Below are 23,462 nucleotides of genomic sequence, written 5' to 3'. Positions count from 1 at the left end.
TGTGGGGTCAGTCCTAGATTTGTCTTTGCACTTTTGGGAGGAGAATGAAGTTATTTTTACGGGAAGTCAACAATACACTCAAACAATACACAAACAGCTTTGTGACTATGTCACACGGTCACTGTTTGTGACTATGCCAGAAATATTCTTGGATATTCTTGACACAACCACCCCCCACCCCACCCTGGCTTAAATGGAGTTGACTAAATAACAAGTCTGTTGCAATCTTGGAAATGCTGATATAGAATGGAGGGCTAGTTACTGAATGTATAAACGAATATTTTTGTAATGTCCTTGGCAATGTTGCTGTGTGCACTCAGGGCGATAGGTTTTCATACTGCAAAAAGATTTTTAATCCTTGAGGGACAGACCATGGTCTAAATGCAAGAGTAATTTCATTACAAGGGATGTATCTACATGTAGACCTACATATTTTTCACCTCTGCAAAAGTCAGTGCTAAGACTGGAAAGAAGAGGTTTGTTTTAGAGGTGCTTCATTGAGTGGAGGGAGTAGTCTTGTGCCAGACCTCTTAATGACTCTGTCCTTCCCTGCCAGCTCTCTTGAAGCTTCATGTGCTAAAAATTACTCTTTACTGATTACTTTTATTGTATTATTTATGTACTGAAGGAGCTTTTATCTGTTCCAGTGTGACGGACAGTACATCCCCCTTCCAAGCCTGCAGGGCATAGCTGTGCTAAACATTCCCAGCTATGCTGGTGGGACTAATTTCTGGGGTGGAACTAAAGAAGATGATGTAAGTAGCATTAAAGAAACTTAATCTTCTGGGCAAAACCAGCAATAATGAACTGCTCTTCTCACTTGATTTCAATAGTAGGAGCATGTAGTTTGGATAACAACTCTTACTTGAGGAGGCTATTTCAGTTCAAACTGTATTGTCTTACCTTTTTTTTTTTTTTTTAATTGAAAGTATTTTCCATTATTTTTTCCTGTCTATTATCTTCTGTCATGTCCACTCCAGCAAAATGTTCATAATAAAGCATAATTATTTCATTTTTTAAATTACTGTATGAGTATATTTAGAAACTAATTTTATAAACAGAGGCACAATTAATTGCTCTCTATATTGTTTTACAGATGTTTGTAAATAAGGTTTCTCAAAGCATAGATTCTTCTGTTTGCTATAGTCTGACAAGCAAGGTAGACAGGATAATCACTCAAAGTTTATATCTTAATTTTCCTCCTGTTCTTCAAACAGCTTTGCTGTGAGGGATGGTGATTCAAAAAATGAATACTGATGCTTTTAGTGACTGATAATTTAGTGGGGGTAGTAAACTGGTTTTTGAAAATTATTTTCAATGAACCTTTAAAATACTTTAAGGTATCTTTCCCCCCTTCTTCCTTTCAACTCCTAAGAAACATTACACCACATGCATCCTTACATGCCTTACAACCTGGAACAGCGTTACTGCCGCTACCCGCTTCACTCGCAGTGCACCAGCTGTAATTACTGGCAGATTATCCTAATCTGCATGTCCTGATTTACTGTGTGATGTTTGAATCACCTAAAACTGTAGTTCCAAGCTGGCTCTTGATTTTGATGCAGACAATACAGGACTTTTTTGCCAAAAATTTTAGGTTTCTTGTGGGTTGTTATCCTTTAATTTTTTAATCCATCCATACAAACATACCTATCTATAACACACATAGCTTAATATATTATAATATCTATTATATATAATTGCATGTTCATATTATATAATACATACATAATTGCATATGTATATATATGTTTTGTATATGTGTGTGTGTGTGTGTGAAAAAATAAATTTAGACATGTTTTAGTGTCCTTTTCTTATTTTTGGTATATGTCAGAGGATGGAAATTCTGTTTATATTTGGCAGTGGATATCTAAAGCTTTTATATGGATTCCAAGTTCACAGTCAATACTTGAAAGCTGCTCTAACATCTGCTCATCCCCTGTTCAGGAGTTTATTATTCTCCCTGGACTGCTTCAGTGAGAGAGAAGATCTGTCCCAGCTTTCATACTGGTACACAGCAAATATGTGTATCCTGGAGCAGTTTTACTGATATTATTAGTCTTCTAGTGAGCAGATGTGCCAGCAGAGTGACATGTTTGTTCTGGACAAAGTTAGGAGCATAATTCAATTCTGCTTTAGTGCAGTCTTGAGTGACTCTTCATCAAGTGGTGGAGGTGGTAGCCTGAAGTGCTGCTGGTTCTGCTTGTCTGGACAACTGAAAGATTTTGAGGGCTCTGACTATTGCTGAAACATTAGCAGTGGGCCAAGCAGGGCATCTGCACCCTGACTGCCTTGAGCATGGCTTGTTAAGGCATGTTATTTTGTATTTTGTCCAGAACACAGGCTGGAAACATGACATGCAACAGGAAAGGAGTAAATTTGAAGGTTGATCCACAGAAATTGGTTTGCTTTCTTTTTTTTTTTTTTTTTTTTTTTTTTTTTTTTTTTTTTTTTTTTTAAAAAAAAATACATTGGTGTTCAGGACAGATATTACTGGTAGAGAAACACAGCAGAAGACTGGGTTGAGCTTTTCCTGTCCTTTGCTGAAATGGCAACACAAAATAAATATTTTTTTCTTAACACATGTCAGAACTAGCTCTGTAAATGTCAGTTACTGCATCAAGAACTCTCCACACTTTTTCTCATGGAACAGCAGAATCACCGTCTTGGTTCTTTTCAAGATGTTCATATATTCCTGGGGAAAATGGAAAAAATTCTATGGAAACTGGGGGAAAAAAAAAAATCGGATGGAGAAACTGGGATTTTCTCCAGTCTGGTCTCAGGTGTTACTGATGCAGTTTACTCTGCCTGAGGTACCAGCTGAGGGAGTCCAAGTACTGCTCAGAGAAGCGATCTCTCTACCCGTTACTGGAGTGATTTCTCCTGCTGATTTTTCTCCCTCATTGCTCCCTATTGCATATCGAGATGAAACGGTCAAGCCTCAAGTGACCTTAGCATGGTATCACCTGCCAGACCCAGCTGAAGTCCAGCCTGAGATCTGTCCTGTGGCTGAATTCCCCAGCAGCACACCCAGGTGGCAAGACTTCCTGCGCTTTGTGTGAGCGTGTGGAAGTTCAGCACCTTGTCTGCACAGAAGGACATTTGTTCCATACAGAAGTGATTTTTCTGTTTACAGTGGACAATTATACACAGCACAAACAAGATTGTCTTCAGTAACAAGGCTGTGTTAAACAAAACAGAGCATGGACTCGGATATAAACAGATAAACACTTCTGAGAAGGAATGGAAAGCATTTATTTCTCTTACCTTCAAGAACCTCTTAGATATTAAGTACATTAACCAAGCAGAGACTTCAATTGGCCTTTCATCTTGCCTTGAAAAACATTTTTTAATCTGCATGCTGAAACATGCCATCCTTCCTATAGAAGGATATACCTTGTCATTCAGATACTTCAAATGGTATCAGCATTGCTGTTTTAAATAATATCTGCCTGTTGTCTGTGACTGTCCTATGACTTTGGAGAAACAGTGTAGTTATTCTACAGTAAAGAAGTTAGAGCATTTAAATGTTGAAAGCAAATCTGTAAATGACTCTATTTCATTGCAATCTAAGCATTGGATTTGCCATCAAATATGGAATACTTTCTTTTTCTCACAGATATTTGGAGCTCCATCGTTCGATGATAAAATCTTAGAAGTTGTCGCTGTATTTGGCAGCATGCAGATGGCAGTGTCCAGAGTCATCAAACTGCAGCACCACAGAATAGCTCAGGTTTGTTGCTTGCTTGCAAGCGTGCAGGATGGATGGCAGAAGTTTGAGATTCTGGCAAGTAGCGAGACTCTTGATGACCACCACCCTACACATTAATAAAACACTGACATTGTTTTGCTTTTAGCGGGTAGCAAATTGTCTTCAATGATGAATGAAGTATAGGAGAGCTTAATTCCTGAGACAGTTCTGGAGAGAAGCCACAGCTCCTCATAATCAACAGATTACAGGTGGCCTGTCAGTCTCACCAGTATTTATTGCCCTGTAAAACAACGTGTTTGTTCTTTTCCAGTGTCGGTCAGTGAAGATCACCATACTTGGTGATGAAGGGGTTCCAGTGCAAGTCGATGGAGAGGCATGGATCCAGCCCCCGGGAGTTATTAAGATCATACATAAAAACAGAGCTCAGATGCTAACACGAGACAGAGTATGTTGCAGAAAGAGCTACCATTGCTAACATTGGTTTCTGTAATCATTTGTTTCGGTTATAATGTGAATAGAACTGTACTTATAAAAATGTTTTATAACTATTTATATAATACATACCAGTTACTTACAGTGATATAATTTCTGTAATGAGTCAGAGAATTATTATTTTGTGTAAGTGGCAAAGCTTTTTTATTTTTTTTAATTAGTGCTATTCCTAATTTCTTAATAATATATAGTAAGAACAGTCAACATTTTGTCTGTTCCTCCCTCCCTCCCCTTCTACTGCTTCTTTCCTTTTCTCTAGGTGTGTTATACAAGTCATATACTGGAAATTTTAGCATAGTTGCATAAACAGCAAAGTTTTATACTATCCATTTTCCAGAACAGCTTTCTGCAGATTTCTTTCTGTCCTACCAATCCTCCCTCTTCCCCATAAGCCAGTCTCAGACATGAGAGACACAAGTACAACCTAGTCACAAAGCCACCAGAGAGTTCATGCTTGTTTAGGACTACTGTGTTAAAGGTACAACTGCCCCTCAGTTCTCCATTGGCTAGCTGGATCCTGAATTTAGCGTGGAGTTAAGGTGGAATTTGAACTCTATTTTAGTAAATTTCGGGTTTTCTCCACCATTTTTAGTGTTTGAATTCTGTATCAGTGTTGAATTTCAATCTTGCTATCCACACAAAATGTGCTTGTGTTAGAGAATCACAAAATTCTAGAATTACTTAGGTTGGAAAATACATCTAAGATCAATGAGTACACCCATTATCACTGTCTTTGTATTCTTATTGGTTTGGAAGACACATTTTGAAGATCATGGGGAGAAGACAGAGTACACACTTTTAGAATTGACTTAGTCTTTATACTAAGTTCTAAAAACTTGAGGTGTAAAATTATTATTTATTCAGGTTTTATTATTTATATAAAACTAAATCAAGCACTTGTGTGTTTGTTAAATTAATTTTAACTAAAATAATATCTAATATTTCAAATCAATTTAAAATTTATGTAAAATGTAAAATTAATTTTTTAAATAAATAAGAATACTCCCAAGTGCTGTGAATTGAATGTATAATTCACTTTGATTAGGCCTTTGAAAACACTCTGAAGTCTTGGGAGGACAAACAGAAGTATGATTCCTGCAAACCTGTCATTCGATCTCCCTTGTACCCTCAGCAAGCCGTTGAGTTGGCTACAGAAGAAGAAGTTGCACAGATCCAGTTGTGCTCACAAGCTGCAGAAGAACTTATTACCAGGTACAGTAAAATTAAAAAGTTGGATTAGCAACCTAGACACCAAGACTGAATTATTAATCCAAATTCATACAGAGACTTAGAAGTGCACATTTTCCCTGGTTTTTTGATTAAAGTATTGTTGCCACTATATTAGTTTGTTTTTTCTAATTTTAAAAAAATATTTTATTTTTAAGGCTCAACTTCATTTTGTGTCCTTTTCCTATGTATTTTTAAAAAATTTATTGATGTGGGTTTGTGGGGTTTTTTTAGTGTGGTGGGTTTTTTTTTTTTTTTTTTTTTCCTCTTGTAAAAACAACTTTCTGAAGTAGCAACAGAAATGGAAAACTGGAAAGCATTGCAAAAGTTGAAGCTTCTCTTTTTATGAGAAACCAAAAATATAATTGGGATTTATTGGAAAAAACCCTTTAGAAGTCAACTCTTGAAGTCAGCAGGATGGACACTTCAGTCATTCATACGGGCTGAGATAAAGAAAAGCTTTTTTAAAAATCAGAACATTTTATAAAGCTGCTATTTATTTTATCATAATAACTTATTATCTTTAGCATTTAAATCACCATTAATATAAGAAAGGAAGGGCTACGTACTCTCTTTATACTGCAGTCATAGACAAATAATTTCGTTTATCAATTACCTAAAGTGAAGTTAACCCAAGACATCTTAAAAACTTTACTGTTCTAAAGATGGTCTGGAGGTTGTTGTTACAGCTGGACCCCCCATAATCTTAAATGATTGCATACAATTTTTATGTCACATCTGAAGGATATGCCTGCTGAAATAGGTGTAAGGGTTTTAAAGGTAATTTCAAGTAAGTTACTGCAAAATGCTAGAGTTTTCCTCTATAGTTTACTTGAATTAATAGGATCAACATTTTTGGTCCATTTTTTTGTGGACTAATCCACAGCATTAGTGTTCTAAGAAAAATAAATGTATCTCAGTATTTTGTAACATCATAAATAATCTGTGTGATGGATATAATTTCGTCAAGGTGCTATATTGCTTGAAGAGATACTTGTGTTTCACTTTTTGTTATAAAGGACTATAATTTTTCTAAGTGTTTTGTGAAACACGTTCTTGTATATTTTCTCATCTGATGAAGTTGTGTACTCAAGAAATATTCTTTAAAGAAATTAAGAAATATTATTCTCCTTTTTAAATATTTTTTTGTAGGATCTGTGAAGCAGCAAAAGTACATGGCCTCCTGGAGCAGGAGCTTGCTCATGCTGTTAATGCATGTTCACATGCATTAAATAAAGCCAACCCAAGGTTTCCTGAGGTAAAGAAGAACAGAGATTTATGTAAATAGGCTATAACATCTGGGTGCACAAGCTTGTGTCAAGGGGGCTGTATTGTACTCCCTGTCCCCACTTTGAAAACAAGTTGGATGAGAAAGCAGAAGATGCAGTTTCTGCATTCACCAGTGTCCGCCCCACCTGGTCCTGTGAAGGCATAGTCTCAGAGAGGTGGAGGCACAGCAAAGGCTGAACCAGATCTGTTACTACATAAAGGAAAATTTCTGTGGATGCTTTCACAGAAATTTTCATGCTTAATTGCCATCCAAGTTCTATACAGAGAAGGCAAAGGGGCTGTGAGGGGAAATGAGTTTCCTGGTTTTTCTCTTCACACTAGATAATCTGAATATTTTCAGAGATTGGACCCAGAAATGATTAATTAGGTAGAGGCTGTCAATATCTAACCTAAATTGACACATATTTGTAAATATGTTAGTTGACCTTTGCTTCTTGAAGTATGGTTAGTAGCTTGCTTCTTCTGAGGATAAGGTGAAAAATTGAAATCAATAGTCATTGTTAAATGAGATTCACAACTTTTCTTCTGGCCTTTGTCCAGCAGACAGTAGGGATTGATATGGTGGCTGATCACCTGATGATCTTCAGGATTGTATTAATGTCATACTAAATGAAGTGGAGGAGAAGACAGTAAATAGATACTACATTTTTGGTTTCTATTTTCAGTTCTGAACAGGTTGTCAGTTTAGAGCTAAACTGATGTGTTTCTCCTAGGAGAAGGCACTTAAGATCTGTGCTGTAAGGTGAAAGTACTTATTCTCAGCCTGACTTGCATCACTTCAAAGAATGTTTATGCTTCTTATTCCCCAGAGCCTTACCAGAAACACTGCCACGGAGATAGCTGTCAATGTGAAGGCCTTACACAACGAAACAGAATCTCTGCTTGTAGGACGAGTTCCTTTGGTAAGGTCACAAAGCACACGGTTTTATTCCTTCATTCAGATCATCTGTGATTTGTTCTTTGCTGATTTTTGTAAATTAGTACCAAAGTGAGGACACAGTGCAAGAAGTTCTGCAAGGTTGATAGAAGAAGATTACACTGCATTTGTGGTTGGATCAGAATGAGTTTTGAAATCTTCTCTTAGGCTGGCATCCATCTTGCCTCACTTCAGGTAGCTAAGTCATTGCTTGGACTCTTCTTGCTCATAGTCAGTAGAGAGAAATAGGTATCCTTGTGAGGCTGATTCACCCTCAGCTGCCTTGGAGACCCATGTCAGAGAAAGATGATTTATCTTCTGGAGATACAGCATTTAAGAGAACTTCTGGAGAACTATTATGTGTCCATCCTCAGAGTGTAAGGAGAGCCTGGGGTAGGAGCTGTTTTGACCCGTACAATCAGCTTCTACAGACCGAATTTGGGCAGGTAATACCACTCTTGTTCTAATACCTGTCAGGAGTTATTTTACAATCTTTAACTTCTAAGTATTCAGTAAACCCCTAATGGTACTTGAAGACTTGTTGTTGAAGATTTCTCAACAATTGTATCTGGATGTATAATTAGAAAATTTCTCTACTGACATTGTGAAGAGAAGAAAGATGTCAGGTTTTCTATGCTGGTCCAGTTTTACATTAAGAAGATGCTCAGTCGGAGCAGTTACATTTTCTTTTGATTCAAAAGCAGATTTGTTACTAACTTGTTTATTTAAGTGGTGCAATTAAAAATGGATATTAGTAGGAATATTTTAATTTAGTTGAGTTAGGATATAAAATTTACTGCAGGTTCAAATACCTTTTAAAACAAGTGATAAATGGTATGAGTCTGTTTTAGAGTAATCAAAAGTGAATATAGTCTAAAGGCTAACAATTGTTTAAGTTATAGAAATAGTCAAAGATTAGGTTCACATGTTTTATTTACGTGTTTTCAAATGGAAGGTTATTTCATTAGATATTTTTGTCCAAGAAAAGGGAATTTCCCCCCCCCCCCCCCCCCCCCCCCCCCCCCCCCCCAGATTGCTACTGCTAATCCCATATATTTCAGATTTAGCAGGGGATTAAAATAAAGATTTCTTTTTTTTTTTAATTTAAATTGTTTTGCTAAAGTAATTAGGAGAAAATAAATATTTAAGTCAGTGCTGCCATAGTAAGACTGGTGAAATTTACTGAGCCAGTTTGGAAATAATATGGAAATCTTCCCATTGAAACATTACCTTTTCTGCAGTAGGTTGTGATCTCGTTGGGTTCTTGAACTGGGCCCTTGTTCAGGCTCCAAAGCTTTGATTTGATTCATTTTTCTGTTTCTGAATTCTTACATGTTGTACTTCTGCTTCTCATTATAGTTGTGCAAATGTTCCCATGAGGCTACATCAGGCCCTATTTTTAATAAACAGGTGATTTGGAAGGCACCAAGATAATATTCTAGAGGTGTCCATTATGCTCATTTGATATCATGCTTGCTTGGAAAAGTATTTCACTGTCACAGTAACAAGGCACCCTGGTTAACCTTATTGCCATGTATTTTATAGATGCTGAAGTCACCTGTTTGTTGGTCCCTCATTCTATTAAAAGAGAGAGATGAAGTCTAAGATCATAAACTGTTCTCCTAAGGATCTTTCTCCTCTGACAACAACATTCTTTCTTTCATATTTTCCTCTATTTTTTTGGTGTCTTCTCCCACATCCCTCTTTCTTGTGATCAAAGCTCTTGAGAGCAGTAACTCGTCTTTGGTGCTTATACTACTTGGTTTAACCCCAGCCAGCAACTAAACTAGGACACTTGGTAAGCTGCTTCTTTGGTTGCCATTTACTGGCTATTGAGTTTGGCTGCTACACCTCCTGAGGAATAGGAATAAACTGTAAATAAAACAAGTCTGTGGTTCCTTCCAGCTCCTGTAAGAACTATGATTAACAAAGTTCATACAACAGTAGAAGCATTAAACCACAACAAATGGTGAAATACAATTTTTAGTGAAATGATAACAACATAGGATCACAGAATGATTTGAGGAGGATGTGACCTTAAAATATCTTCTAGTTCCAACTCCTCTGCCATGGGCAGGGACATCTTCTACGAGACCAGACTTCTCAAGATGGGACAATGAAGCTGATTTGTGGAATCTTTCAGATGCTTATGGCTGGAATACAATCTGGAAAGAATTCAAAATACTATCTTTTGTCTAGATACTTTCCAAAGGTACTGTTTCCATTTTTTAATTTTAAAAAGCATTTCCAGTCTGGAACAGAGCACAGTTTTCATATGCTTAAGGCAAAAGTATGACAGACTATTTCATTTAAACTGAATAAAATTATCTAAGTTTTATATGAAATAAATTTTTTTATATCAAAAATTTAAATAGAGAAGGAATTGAAAAATCCTTTATTTTTATTTCTTCATTCATAGTGTGAATTTTTATCTTGGAAATAAGATTTTCCAAGATGGTGTAGGAGGAGAATTTGCCTTGAATAGCTGATTCTTTCTGTGCCAGAATTATTATTTTGGATTTATTTCAGGAGCACCGTCAGATGAGCATTTTTTTGTCCCCAAACAAAGTGTTTTCCACTGAGAATCAAGCCATTAGATAAGTACATGTTGAGAAAGATAGAATTCTTTGTTTCATTCTTTTATAGAAAATAGATGACTTGAGTAATGTCTTGGACAAGTAATTTCTCAGAAATGAAAACACAAGAAAAGTTGTAACTTCTTCAAAGGAAAGTGGCTCTTTCCCTGTGCTCCAAATTAACTGAGCTGTTCAAATGGACAAATAAGAAAAGGTAATTCAAAAGAAAGATCAAAGTCTGCTTATGGACAATGAATTCTCTGAGCTTTAGCGGAGAAAATAACATGATAGCAAAGTAAGCGTATATTTCCAGTATCACTATACTAGACAGTAAGATCTTACCAAAGATGGTATCTCCTTTGAAAGATGGGAACATATGCAGACTACTGAAGCAAAGAAAAGACTTTTTTGTTAGATAGGATAAATTTATCACCAAACTCCAACAATGACAAAATCTTTTTCCAGCAGTAGAGATCCAAGACTTTCTTACAACTCCGTCTGAAAAATGCATTCACTAGGATGTAAAAGAATTAGATCTTTTCAGAAGGATATTCTCACTGCTTTAGGACTACTTTTACTTTAAAGACAGAAATAGATGTTCAGATTTCCTTATTAATGATTCCAAACAACTTGGTCTAGGATTCAACTCTTTACCTCAAAATGGGGTTTCAACAATCCCAGTTGAGCTCAAAGCAGCTTTTCAAGGGATCAGCTGCCTGCCTTACCTCTTCTACGTGGGTTCACTCAACACAACAGCTGCAGAACAGTTTTCGGACTGGAGTTTTAAAAGAAACAGATATCTCCGTGGGGTTCTCAAAGTCTTAATAGAGCCAAATTCACGTGTATCATCAAGTCCCAATGTTTTTACACAGCCACCACTTTCTTTTTCCCTTTGGCCTTTACTGATGTCCTTGTCTTTTTTTCTCCTGCCAGGGAGTTCTTTCCACCCTCAGCCAGCAGTAGTGCCTATTGCTCCATCTCACCTATTTAGAACGGGTAGTGCAGGTATCATATCACCACTGGAAGACCTTTGGGAATGGTCTTCAGCAAGATCCATTTCTTCTTACTTGAACATGAGAGAGCAATCTACCATCTGAAGACATTTGCAAAAAAATAACTGAGGCTTATTACCATCTACTCAATTTTTTTACACCACTCTTCATACAAAGATTTTTCAGCCGCTTGCTCTTGTCATCAGGTTTTCTCTCCCTTCTGTTGGTGGTTTCCATTTCTAGTGTGTCCTCATTGTGGTGTTATCAGATAACTCTTGCTCTGTAAACACTCAGGAGCGTAGTGAAGGTTGACAGTGATTGACAACTATGCCCAGCTGGTCTGCACTGGAAGTCTCAGCTGTCTCAGTCATCCCTTTGTGATTGGGACTATACTAAATGTAGTACGAGGGTGGTCTCGACGCACATCTCTGAAGGAAAGTCTAATTTTGGAAGATTATTTGTCTTCACCATTTGTTGACACTCACCATGAAGTAGTCATCTGTTTGTGTGTGGTAACTTAGATATCTAGACTTAAATGTTAAATCTCATGAAACTAAAAATCCTATTTTTCTGGCCTGTTTATAAACAGCAGTTAGAAGCTCCCCATGAAGAACTGTTGTCTGATGCTTTGCACAGTGTGGAAATAGAATTGAGAAAACTTGCTGAGATTCCTTGGCTTTATTATGTTTTTCAACCAAATGATGATGAGGTAAGTTTGATTAATACATTCTGATTTTAACTGAACTTAATTTTCTTTTGATAGGGAAAAGTAAATCATAATTTTTCATGATCTCTTGAGGCACTTTCAGTAGTGATGCTGGATCATTTCTGTCTGCTATGAACAACCTTCTAAGCTTAGTGAGGTTTTTTGGTGTTTTATTCCCTTTTGTGAATGTAAAGGTTTTGACTGATAAATAAATAAATGAAACATATATATTTACATTATATTGAATAATTCAAACATGTATAGAGTTAAATCCTGACATTATTCTTTACAGAAGTAAATCTGGATCTTACTTTTTGAGATTAACTATGAATTACCATCACAAGCATATAATTTAACTGTAGGTTTCTCTTAATTGAAGGTAACGATGCTTATTTTCTCATGCAGGATCCCCCTCTGGATTATGCTAAAAGAAACAATAGAAGTACAGTGTTTCGTATAGTGCCAAAGTTTAAAAAAGAAAAAATTCAGAAGCATAAGACCAGCCCTCAGCCTGGTATGTGTTTTGAAATTGCAAGAAAAGTAGTAGCATTTGCAGTAAATGTGACTTTATGGGATTCTTTTGGTAAGAGGTGACATGGCTTACCTAAGACTAAAGGCAAAGTGAAAAGCACCTGAGCTACCTGGCATCTTCATTTGGATAAATATGTCTTTCAGTGCATTTAGAAAGCATTCAATAGGACCCAAATACTCCCAAGTGAACCAAAGAACTACTGTGAAAATATTTCAAAAGTTGAAAATATTTCATGCAACAGGATCTGTGTCTTTGCTGGTGGTTACATTTGATTTACTCATAGCCATAAAAGCCATGGGTAAACACACTGTTTCCCAGTGAAGCTCCAATTCAGATTTTCAGGTTAGTTTTAGGTGTGAAATAACTTTTATCACACTGGTTTTAATTAACCAGTTATTCGTAAATTTTGGGTGGGTTACAGGTTCAGTAAGTGATACAGATCAAACAAAAAAATCCTGAGTCAAAACTGATTTTTTAATTAGAAGTTGAACAAACTCCACCCTCCTCTCTTCCCATTTTTATTTGTGCACTTACTTCCTTAAGATTATGTCCAGGACATCATCTGCGATTAGATGGTCCTAAAACTCTTTCTACGTCTTTATTCTTTAAACAAACGGTTGATCACAATCTGCAAAATCTTGCAGTTGTTGATCAGAATTTAAGTTTCAGATTGGGCTTCAGATTTCTCTTCATTATAAAGTGAAGCGGTCAGCATTAAATGGAGTTGCAAAATTATAGCAATAAGTACCATAACTTTTTTTTTAATATATGTGGTCTTAATGGGACTAATGTGGGCAACTAACCTTAGAGAACAATGTTTTACAGAGAGCTTCTTAATGGCCTGTGTAACACAGTAGCTTAAAGAGTATTTTTCGTCTTAATTAAGAATACTAGAATCTTAATTAAAACTGGACTTGCTTGCTGCCATTGCTATATTTGAGGTATGGTTGCTATTTTAATTCTACATGTTAATTAGTTTTTGAAGGCTTCTCCTCTCCCTGGATGACTACTAATAAATTAATGGCATAAAGCAGAACAACATTAGACTTTGCGTCACTGATCCTAAGCTGGTTTAATGTGAATTTGTTGGGACATTTGGTTTTAAAGGCTTTACTGAAGGAACTGGAGTAAAGCTGAAAGCATGGCTGCAAAGCAAAGAACCCTAACTTTATTTAGATACTTTCTTGTTTTAACTGCTAACCTGTAACCTGCATGTAAAAAGGAAATTGTCAGTTTTTGTGGAAAAGACACCTCTAACCTTTCCCTTTGCTAGCACGGCAATTCTACTCTGTTTTCCACTCTCTTTGGCCTAACCTTTGCTTGTGATGCATTTGAGCATGTAGAAATTAAGGGGGTTTTGCTCTTAACTTTGGTAGTTCAAAAATGGGGCACAGATGAAGTTGCTGCTTGGCTGGATCTGCTCAGTTTGGGAGAGTACAAAGAAATCTTCATCAGCCATGACATCCGAGGCTCTGAGCTTTTACACCTGGAAAGGCGAGATCTTAAGGTATTTCCTTTGTGCTACTTTTCTGCTATTGACCATTTTCTTTGACAAAACAAGAACCAACTTTTCTTCTTTCCCTGCACTTGTCATTGCTTGTAGCTTGGCTTACACTGTGCAAATATGCAATAAACTAATTTGCGCTGTCCTTGGGCCTGACTTTCTGAAGTGCTGACTTGAACTCACAACGGAGAATATCTGTGATTCAAAATTTCCTTTTTTTTTTTTTTTTTTTTTGTTTTTCCACTTCATGTAAAATGATAGTGTTGCAGTTTATGTCAGAAGGCATAGGAGAAGCACATTTGCTATCTTAGTGGTATCTGTGTAATATAATGTTTTCTTCAAGAGTTCACTGTTTCCATTAAACACGATCAGTATGGATCAGTTGATGGTGGTCATAATAATTTTGAATCTATCTCCTGCAGGGGCTGATCCGCTCCATGTGATTTATTGTGTATACACTGCATATAGTGGGTGTGAGAGAGATAAGCAGCTTAATAAATTGCAGTATCTGGCTTATGTGGCGTTGGTGTTTGTGTGTCAAAATAGGTTTTCTTATTGGTGACCAACCTCTGATTTTGGCTGAATAGATTTTTTTAAAAAGAGTATTTTATTTTGACTCGAACATTGTAAAACCCTTTTCCTCTGAGGTCAGATAGGTGAGTTTTGCAGGGAGAAATGTTATCCAGCAGTTTGAGGCTGTTATTTGAGCTTGCTGGTCCTTTTCAGGAATGACTTAAGTGCATCCATTATATGTAATAGCGGCTATATCTTTGGGGATTCATTAAATTACTTTTTCCAGGAACTCAGTAGTAATGAGTTCTTGGTAATGGGTTTTGCAACTGCTTTTAGCACGTAAGAGAGGAAATAGGATATTGTATAAATTGCAAACATTTACATTTAGAGTGCAAGTCATTGTTCTACCCACAGTGCAGTAGTCTCCAGGTAGAGAGAATATTTTCATACAAATGTGTTATTTTATGTGATGTTTTTTATATAGTGTGAAACCTTGGTATTATAAGGTAGTGCTTGCATTGTGTGACTGTTGCGGTAGAAAGCAGCTGCTGAAAATAGCTGTGTTTGAGATAATCTGTTTGGCTGTTGTGTATTATTTTTCTCTTTGATATTAGATTGCCTAAGCTTATTTCCATGGAAGTTAAATTCCTTTCTTTCAGGATAGTTTCTGACAGGAAGGGGCAGTTCAGGACAGTCCCTCCCTGCAAAAATTTAGAAATAGAAGATTGTTCAAGCAATCCATCACAGTGTTCCAGTGATACGTGTTTAAAGTCCTTGTTCCAAATGGGTGCTCAGCAAACTTAAAATTCAACTGAGAAACTCCACATCACAGAACGCATAGGCTTACTAAAAGGTTAAGAAAATTAAAAGGTCCCACTTGTTGGAATAGATGATGGTGGGTAAGATCAGTGTTAAACTGGACATGGCTTCCGGCCGTGCCTTATTTCTCCTAAGTACCAATTTGACTGCAGGCCCAGGGGGTGGCACTTAAACCAAGTAAATATCTGCAGCAGGGTAATTATGAACCAGTTCCCTGTTGCTAAGGCTCATGCTGGTTCAGTGTAAATAACATCCCATCACAAAGGTCTATGCTATGAAATATCTAACGACTTTTCTTAGAGGGCCTACAGAGAGCCTACCGTCTCCTCTATCCAGTGCTGCCTGGAGACGTGTAGGACCAGGAGCTGCTCTACACAGGTTGCCAGGGGCACGTCCCAAGCTGACCAAAATGTTGCTCCAGAATCGCCCCGTGTGCTCGTTAGCACAGGCTGGGAGCTTCCAAATCAGTGCCGTCCATCAGCCGGGCCAGGCTTTTGGCCGGGCACGCCTTGCAGTCTGTGTAACAGCACTGAACTTACATAGCAGAGTTTAGTGCCCAGCCTGCAGTCTGTGTAACAGCACTGAACTTGCATAGCAGAGTTTAGTGCCCAGCCTGCAGTCTGTGTAACAGCACTGAACTTGCATAGCAGAGTTTAGTGCCCAGCCTGCTCATTAGCGGACATGGTCTCTGCAGGGAGCCAATTAAGGATGGCTCTGGCAGCCTGCAGTTTTCTGCCAGTGACCTGAATTGGTGTCAGGATGTGTAATGTGGTACTAGGGAAACGAGGAGCACATCACAAGCTGCCCTGTGAATCTTTCCTCTCTTTGGCTATTGAGGTGTGCAGATGAGCCTTCAGTGCTCTTGCAAGCTATAATCTGTCTACAGCCTCTCCTCCACTCCAAGCCTTGTGCTTCCTGACAAGCTAAAGGAGATCACCTTTGATACATGAGCTCCTAACTCATGTGCAATACATTTGCCTCTATTGCCTTTAATGTCTGCAGCAGGAAAAAATGCTGCCTGTTTTAATTGAATCCTCTGAGCCCACCTTTCTTTCTGTGGTGAAAAGTAGAGATAAAAAGCTGTATGGAGAAGGATTTGATGAAACAGTCTTCCTTTGCACACATCACTGGAATAGATGGATATGCTGACAGAAGAACTGGGCACCTCTAATTTATATTTCTGCATAGCTTGTGGATCCCATTCTCAGGGAGCTCTGTGTGGAAACTGGCAGATGAAGAACCAGAATACCTCTTTCCACCCAGTCCTTGCAGTAATGACCTTTCTCCATCCTCTTATGCCTGATTTCATTTAGGGGGATCTTAAAAATTTGCACTCATATGATTTTCTTTTGATTGATGAATGGCTGGGCAGTAAATTCTTAATTATTCTGCAGAAACTGTAGAAAGAGGGCTTGGTGTGACACTTTTTTTTTTTTTTTTTACCTTATTTTACAAGCTAACTGATCAAAAACGAGACCAATTTTTCTAAAATAAATATTGGCATTCTTAGCATTGATAACCTTGTTACTATGCATGCAACTTAGTCATAATCAGACCTGCAACACATTTGGTAGGACGAGGGGATGACTCCTCCTTAAAGATCCATGGCAATGTTGCTTTCCTTGGAGAAAGGCTTTCCATGCCACAGATCAGTGCCAGTCAAACTGAAATCTATGCTGAGGACTGTGACACTTCATCCCTGTGTTTTGCAGTAGCATGTTTTGAAAAAGTTCTTTTGTGGAAAAAGTTTTGTAAGATTTGTTAGATTTCAGACATGCCAAATGGCTTTTTACACTGGGGATGCAAGTAGGGTAGATTTTGCATTTGGAAGATGTTATTATTAAGGAGTTCTTACATAAATTGTTTGCTAGTGGTGGTACATTTAGCCAAAAAATGTCCAGGAAATGACACAGTAGTTAGGAAGAGCAGGAGGAGAGGTGATACTGTAGTTCTAAGACCATATCTGGGAAAAAAGAAAGGCTAGTTTTTTCCTTCAAACCCTGGCTAGAGTTTCTTCTTCAAAACTTTAGCTTAGTCAAATTGAATTTTTGTTAACTAGACATCAATTTGGTATGTACAGATTATATAGAGAATGATGAAACCTATGCATGCACAATTATGCAGAGATATCTGAGGATCTTGTTCTTTGAATGGTGCATGATAAGCTGAAGTAGCAGATCCTTTTAGTCTGAAATGTGAGGATTTCAGCAAACTTTTCTGCATGAGCAGTAAACTGAGAATACCAGATAGCGTTTAGTGTCATGACTTTATAAATTCTAGTTTCCACCAAACCAAAAACTATTATAAAAGCATAAAAATTCTGAGTTGTTGGTTGGGATTTTTTTTTCCTCCTGGAAGTGTAGCAGAAAGGGGTCCCCAAAATTTTTGATGTGGCTCTTGAGCCTTGGTGTTCTGATATGTATTACAGCAGCTGTAGCTGGAACAAAAATAAACCCAAAATCTCTTGCCTCTTAATCGAAGGTGTTGTGAAATGCTTTACAAAGGTTGGTGGGGAAAATGCATGAGTTTTTTGAGAATTTCATAATGTGTTTCTTCTGATTTTGAATTCTGGCAGCATCTCACTATGCTGCTTACCCAACAGAAGTTCTACTCATGAAAATATATTTGTTCTGAAGAATTTGTAAGTTCTTAACCTTTAAATTGTGTGGTTTGTTGTGGTTTGGAAAGTATCCTTATGGGTTTTCCCTTATGTAGAATTTCCTACACATAGCAACTGGGCTGTTCCATTACTTTTAGTAGTCCTTTTTTTTTTTTTTTTTTTTTTTTTTTTTTAATTCACTTGAGAATGAAGTTTAACATAAAAGGACAATATTACAGAAATAGAAAATTATAAATATTACTGTCATTTTAGGATGAATGTGACTGCTACCTACATTAACTCTTTTGACTTAAAAATTAGTACTACATTTGTTTATAAGTGAGATGACTATTAGCAAAAATAACATATAAATTTATCTGATGTGGAAAATCAGGAGGAGTTTTTAGGTAGTTTATGAATAAGCACTTGCTTTGGGAACTTTTATGAACAAATGTTGAACTCCTTAATGCTGACACCTTTGTGCCAATGTCCTGTAAAGGATGACCATAGGGCTGATAGTTCTCAACTGAAGAAACAACCAAGTATTTCTTCTCTCTACCACAACCAGAATTCAGCCTTAACTATCTGAAAATTAAACCATCTGTTTAATCTTGGCTGTGCTACCTTTATAATAAAATAATTAATTTATGCCCATTTTACCACCCCTTTCTTCCAAAATTAAATGCATGCTAACATTTCAAAGTAATACAGAACACAGATTTTCTGAGGTCTCTGTAGCTGTAGAAATGTAGATACAGCCTTTGCGTAGAGTCCGTACAATATATGGTTTCATTTTCCACTCTTTGTGAGAAAATTTTTTGTTTCAAACTGCCTAATAACATTCCCTTCTTTTTAATGTCTTTGTAATGGAAAAAATTCTTTCTATTAAAATGCAATTATTTCTGTTTCAGAAAAATAGTGGAACTTTTCTATTTTGATTTTTTTTTTTTTTTAGTTATTTAACCACAATCTATTTATATAAGGTTTATTCTACAAATAATTAGTGTTTGACTCTGTGATTGCTCAACACCACTAACACATGGATTTTAAAGACCTTTTCATAGCTGAGTTTTACAGATAAGGGAAGCAGATTTCCACCAAACTGAGCTGAAAATTCATTAGTGTGGTGGGAGATCATTAGAACAGCTAGGCATCCCATTCTGCTTCTCTGATCATTGGACCAGCCAAAATTGAAAAAGGATGCTGCTGAAGCTATTACTAATACAGGAAGAAGTTTGCTACAAAAAATTCTTGTCTGTTGCGTAGAGAGACGGGTCTGGAAACCAGTAATAGAAACATTTCAGCTGATGTGAATGATTTAGTGGCTACAAGGAGATTTGTGCTTTTTACATTTCCTTTGGGATATGACTATCATGTTTCTGAGAATTTTTCTTCCAGCTCTCTAATCAGGAACATCCATGCTAGGAGATGTAACCGTTTTGGAATGAAAAACAAATGCTTACTCTTTCTATTGCTCTCTGAAGGGAAGTTGTCCTACATGCCTGTAGCCATTACATCCACTTTCCCTTGAGAAACTGGGGATATGTGTGTTTGTTGATTAAAGCAGACATCATAGGGCCTCAGATCAAGTGACAAGGCTGGACAGAAGTTCCAACCCATCACATCCTACCAAGCATTTGATTGCTGTGTTAGAGAGGAGGGGGAGATTGTTCTCTTTATTTCGCCAGAAATTGTGAAAGGTGTTTGTCTTTAGAAGTCAAGCCAAAGATGGTTTTGACATATATTGAAGTGCCCTGGGTTGTCACTATTACAGGTAAGTAATCTTTTGTCAGCCAGACAGAGAGGGATTCATTGTGTGCCCGAAGCAGTCTTTCTGTAAAGCAGCTCTTGCTCTCACTTCCTGGTTAGTGTTGATACAGTGAGCACATTTCTAGACATCTGTTGCATGGATAGATCATAACCGATGTGGTTGCTTTTTCCATTTTTAAAGTAAACTTCCCTCTTTCTTCTTCTCTTTTTCTCTTTTTCTATTTTTAAATTTTATGTAGGACCTGGGGATAACGAAAGTGGGCCATATGAAGCGAATTCTCCAGGGAATTAAAGAGCTCAGCAAGAACACCCCTTTGTCTGAAGTGTAGTTATGCTGGTGCTTTTCTTAAAGAGAGAAGAGAAAGTTGCTGGAGAAGCAAAGCTGTTGCAGGCACTTGGCTGTCCTTGTGGTTTATGGAAGAATAAGCACTGGTGTTTGTACAGGCTAGCATCTCTGAATTCTTGTGTGGTGAAGAACTTGCAGCAAGAGTTCGAAAGGATTTGTGCCAAAACAAAAAGGAAAAGGTGATATGTTCTGCGAAGATGTTTTCTTGGTGTGCAAATTGGCCAGTTCGGATAAGCCCACTTTGGTAAATTGATTGGTTGATGGTGAACTGCACTGACTGGAAAATATAATCAAGAAACGATTGCTTTGCTTACATGCAGCTCAGTATGCCTCTCTTTATGCTGCAGCAAGATGCCACTGTACAGCATGAGGTCATCTGGTTATCCTTCCGAGGCGTAGGTCTGTAAAACCTCCTGTGCAGGAGACCAGGAAGTTTGGAAGATTCAGCACGTGAGCCTGGCAGTGCCGCAGGTATCCAGCACTCGCTGGCCGTGCAGGAGAGGGGAGAGATACCTTGTGATACCATGAATGCAAACTATAATGCATGGTGTGCCTGCCTGAATTGTCTGTTGTTCTGTTGCATGACACATCTGATACTTTAAACACTTGAACAACTTTTTTTATTGGTTTGAATGAGATTTAATTTATTGCTACTTGAGTGTCTTTTTTTTTATTATTTTTATTTTTTCCCCCTCCAGTTTCAGGCACTTTTCTATTCTTCAGTGTTGTGTTATGCCTAAAATGTGCTCTACGACAAAGGGTGTGTGGGTGTGGAAACTTAGCATTTGTGCCATATTCGCAGAGTATATATGATTGAAACACTGTACAGTTAGATTTTTAAATATTTCATGTACAGAAGGTTTATCAGGTAACTAACTTATGAGAATTTTTGAAAGACCGGTACCTCACAAAAACATCAATTGGCTTCCTGCATGGAAAACGGTAAAGGATATCCTCATGGTGCATTTTAATGTAGTTATTCAGTTATCTTAAACATCTGTAGCATATTTGAACTTGTAGGCACTAATGGTTTTATTTATTCTATTGTTCAAAAGCAGGTTTAAATATTAATGAAATTTTCTTAAAGGAAAATTTAATTTTATTTATCGTGCATTAGAAGATATTTAAAATGTAGCAGCTGATTTGATTTTTGTGGGGTAAACTTTTAATCGTTGCTAATTAATTATTAATTTAAAAATGCATCTGCGTGCATTTCTTTAAAATGGTATCAATTTGTTTCTTGACAGCACTCCGCCATCAGTAGACCATAAAAATTAAAAGACCCCAGACTCTAAGGTTTTAGACTATGCATGTGAAGATGAATCACATGCAAGGCAGTAATCCACGGGTGTAAACAGGTTAAAAAAATTAAAACCATCTTTAGAAATTGCTCTAGACCAGAGTTTGTAAGGTTATTTACACTTAACTTGAATGAAACAGGTTCATAATTAAACTTCCTGGTTAACTTTTCACAAAAGTATTAATCTAGTCAGAAAATAAATTTCAGATATCTACCCCCCCCCCCCCCCCCCCCCCCCCCAAAACATTCTACCTAAATGTTTGAGATGGGATGACTTTGCACCACCTGCCAGAAAACTTGCACGGAATTGCTGTCTCCTTACTGTTCCTAGCAATGTGTCATTGCAGCACAAGTAACACTTAGCTTTCAATTAATCAAGTAGCTTTGATGTTTCTTGCACGTTGAAGAGTATATTAAAATCTATTTATGTTTTCCTCATGGGCAGCAGAGTAAGGTCTCACTTGGTTTTTACCAAAACGTATTTTCTTGTATAAGGGGACCAATGTCAAGTACTGCATCCTGGTTTTGCCCTCCATTTCTCATGCATATGACAGGAGTTGTTCCATGGCAAGTAGATGGGACTCATCCCTTGGAAAGTAAAATCTATTATCCTCATTGTTTTATTGAAGAAAAAAAATCAAAAGAAACAAAACAGGCTGGATTTGTATCTTATTGTAGTTCTTTGTGATCCTGCTGCTAGGTCCCACAGGCACCACTCTGGGAGTTCTGTGGACGTAATGATTGTTCTGGTAAACAAACAAAAGTAAAAGGCTATTTTCTATTAGGTTTTGCATAAAAACCAGACCAAAATGCCTTTGTCAAATGATATGATTTTCAGGCTGTTGTATGAAAACCATATGCAAAAAATGGAAAGTTAGGCAAACAATGGAAAGTTTCTTGGTTTTGGTTTTATTTTAATGTACTTGGCATTCACCCCTTTAAAGATGTTCAGGTGACATCCGTCAAATCTTTGTAAGCTTTATTTCATTTTCTCTTTGGTTCTCCATTAGCTACACTGTATTTTAACATGTGTCAGCATTTTAGCATATTGATGTTACAGTAGACAACATAGCTAATCTTCTGGTCTATTCAAGGCCATAATACATAGCAGAACTTCCTTTACTTTCCTGATTGTAAGATACAATCTGCTTTGCAATCTGTTTACAACTTTCAGTCTTGCTGTCTGTAACGCATTAAGATGGGTTATGGAACCAGATCTCTTCAAGTCACTGTAGAGGTCTACACTGAGTATATTAAAAAATGGGACCTGCTTTTCGGCAGGGAGCATGGGCAAATGTTGTTTGTAACACAACTTTCTTATGGCACTCCTCAAATTACCTCAGTATAGGACAACTGATCAACGATCATTTTTCTAAATGACCACCAAAGAATTTCACTTTGATTGTCCTAAGCAGTTTTTTTAAACACGTGAGTAGGAAACAACAAAAACTGTAAGTATCATTTATGCTGTATTTATTAGATGCCCAGGAGAGTAAATTTTATGCAACTCTATGCCTTAGACTAGTGTTGGCTATGAAGTGCAAATGCATCTGACAAGGAGGCTCAAAATATTCTTACAGGGGTTCTCTGTGGAGGTCGTGGGTTTTAACTGTGTTTAAGGGATGTGGCTTTTCTGAAGAACTGAACACAGTGTTACTCTCTCATGATTATTCTAAGTATTGGGGTTTTTTCCTTACTGCTGTAAAAGTCTCAGCTCCTAGAACTAAGTACATAAATAGCTGCATTTTTTAATGAACTGTATTCTCCTTAATTTAATCCTGCTGTAAAAAGTGCTTCGGGTCCCAATATCTCAACAAAACTAAGGTAAACACATCCCTAAAAGCAGTTAGCTCCTTAGAAAACAACATCCTGTGGAGCCTGATTCAGCCTGCCAGATTTATCAAGACAATCCCTATACAAAGTTTACTGGATTAATTTTTTTTCCCCAGTCAAATACACGTGATTTCCATGGTCAGTATACATTAAAGCCTGAAAGAAGGAATGCAGAGTAATCTGCTTTTTTTTTTTTTTTTTTTTTTTTGGTAGTGGCTGATATTCATAGAGATGGAAAGCTCTACAACTCAGAGAGAGGAATAAAAGAACTGCATGTTTTAAAACGGCAGCAGGTTGCTAAATGTATGTTGATGTTTTGTCATTTTCAAACAGGA

At 37.1% G+C, this 23,462-nt stretch overlaps 1 protein-coding gene across 3 annotated transcripts in view; it reads left to right on the top strand.

Annotated features, from left to right (window-relative positions):
- Positions 1-23,215, top strand: part of DGKH (diacylglycerol kinase eta) — a 71,267-nt gene extending 48,052 nt beyond the window's left edge. For 2 of the 3 annotated variants that reach the window (XM_040056478.2, XM_040056479.2), the window contains 9 exons: positions 648-755; positions 3,620-3,733; positions 4,023-4,157; positions 5,250-5,416; positions 6,584-6,689; positions 7,531-7,623; positions 11,795-11,914; positions 12,317-12,425; positions 19,888-21,276. In XM_040056478.2, coding sequence (XP_039912412.1) covers positions 648-755; positions 3,620-3,733; positions 4,023-4,157; positions 5,250-5,416; positions 6,584-6,689; positions 7,531-7,623; positions 11,795-11,914; positions 12,317-12,425; positions 19,888-19,940 — 1,005 coding nt within the window. In that variant the 3' untranslated portion in view covers positions 19,941-21,276. Of the gene's footprint in view, positions 1-647; positions 756-3,619; positions 3,734-4,022; positions 4,158-5,249; positions 5,417-6,583; positions 6,690-7,530; positions 7,624-11,794; positions 11,915-12,316; positions 12,426-13,819; positions 13,951-19,887 lie in introns of all 3 variants that reach the window. The other variant, XM_040056476.2, reaches the window with a different exon arrangement.
- The last annotated feature ends 247 nt before the right edge of the window (positions 23,216-23,462 follow it).

This window comes from Hirundo rustica, chromosome 2 (genome assembly GCF_015227805.2).
Source record: "Hirundo rustica isolate bHirRus1 chromosome 2, bHirRus1.pri.v3, whole genome shotgun sequence".
Lineage (NCBI taxonomy): Eukaryota > Metazoa > Chordata > Aves > Passeriformes > Hirundinidae > Hirundo > Hirundo rustica.
This window is presented reverse-complemented; position numbering and strand designations above follow the sequence as displayed.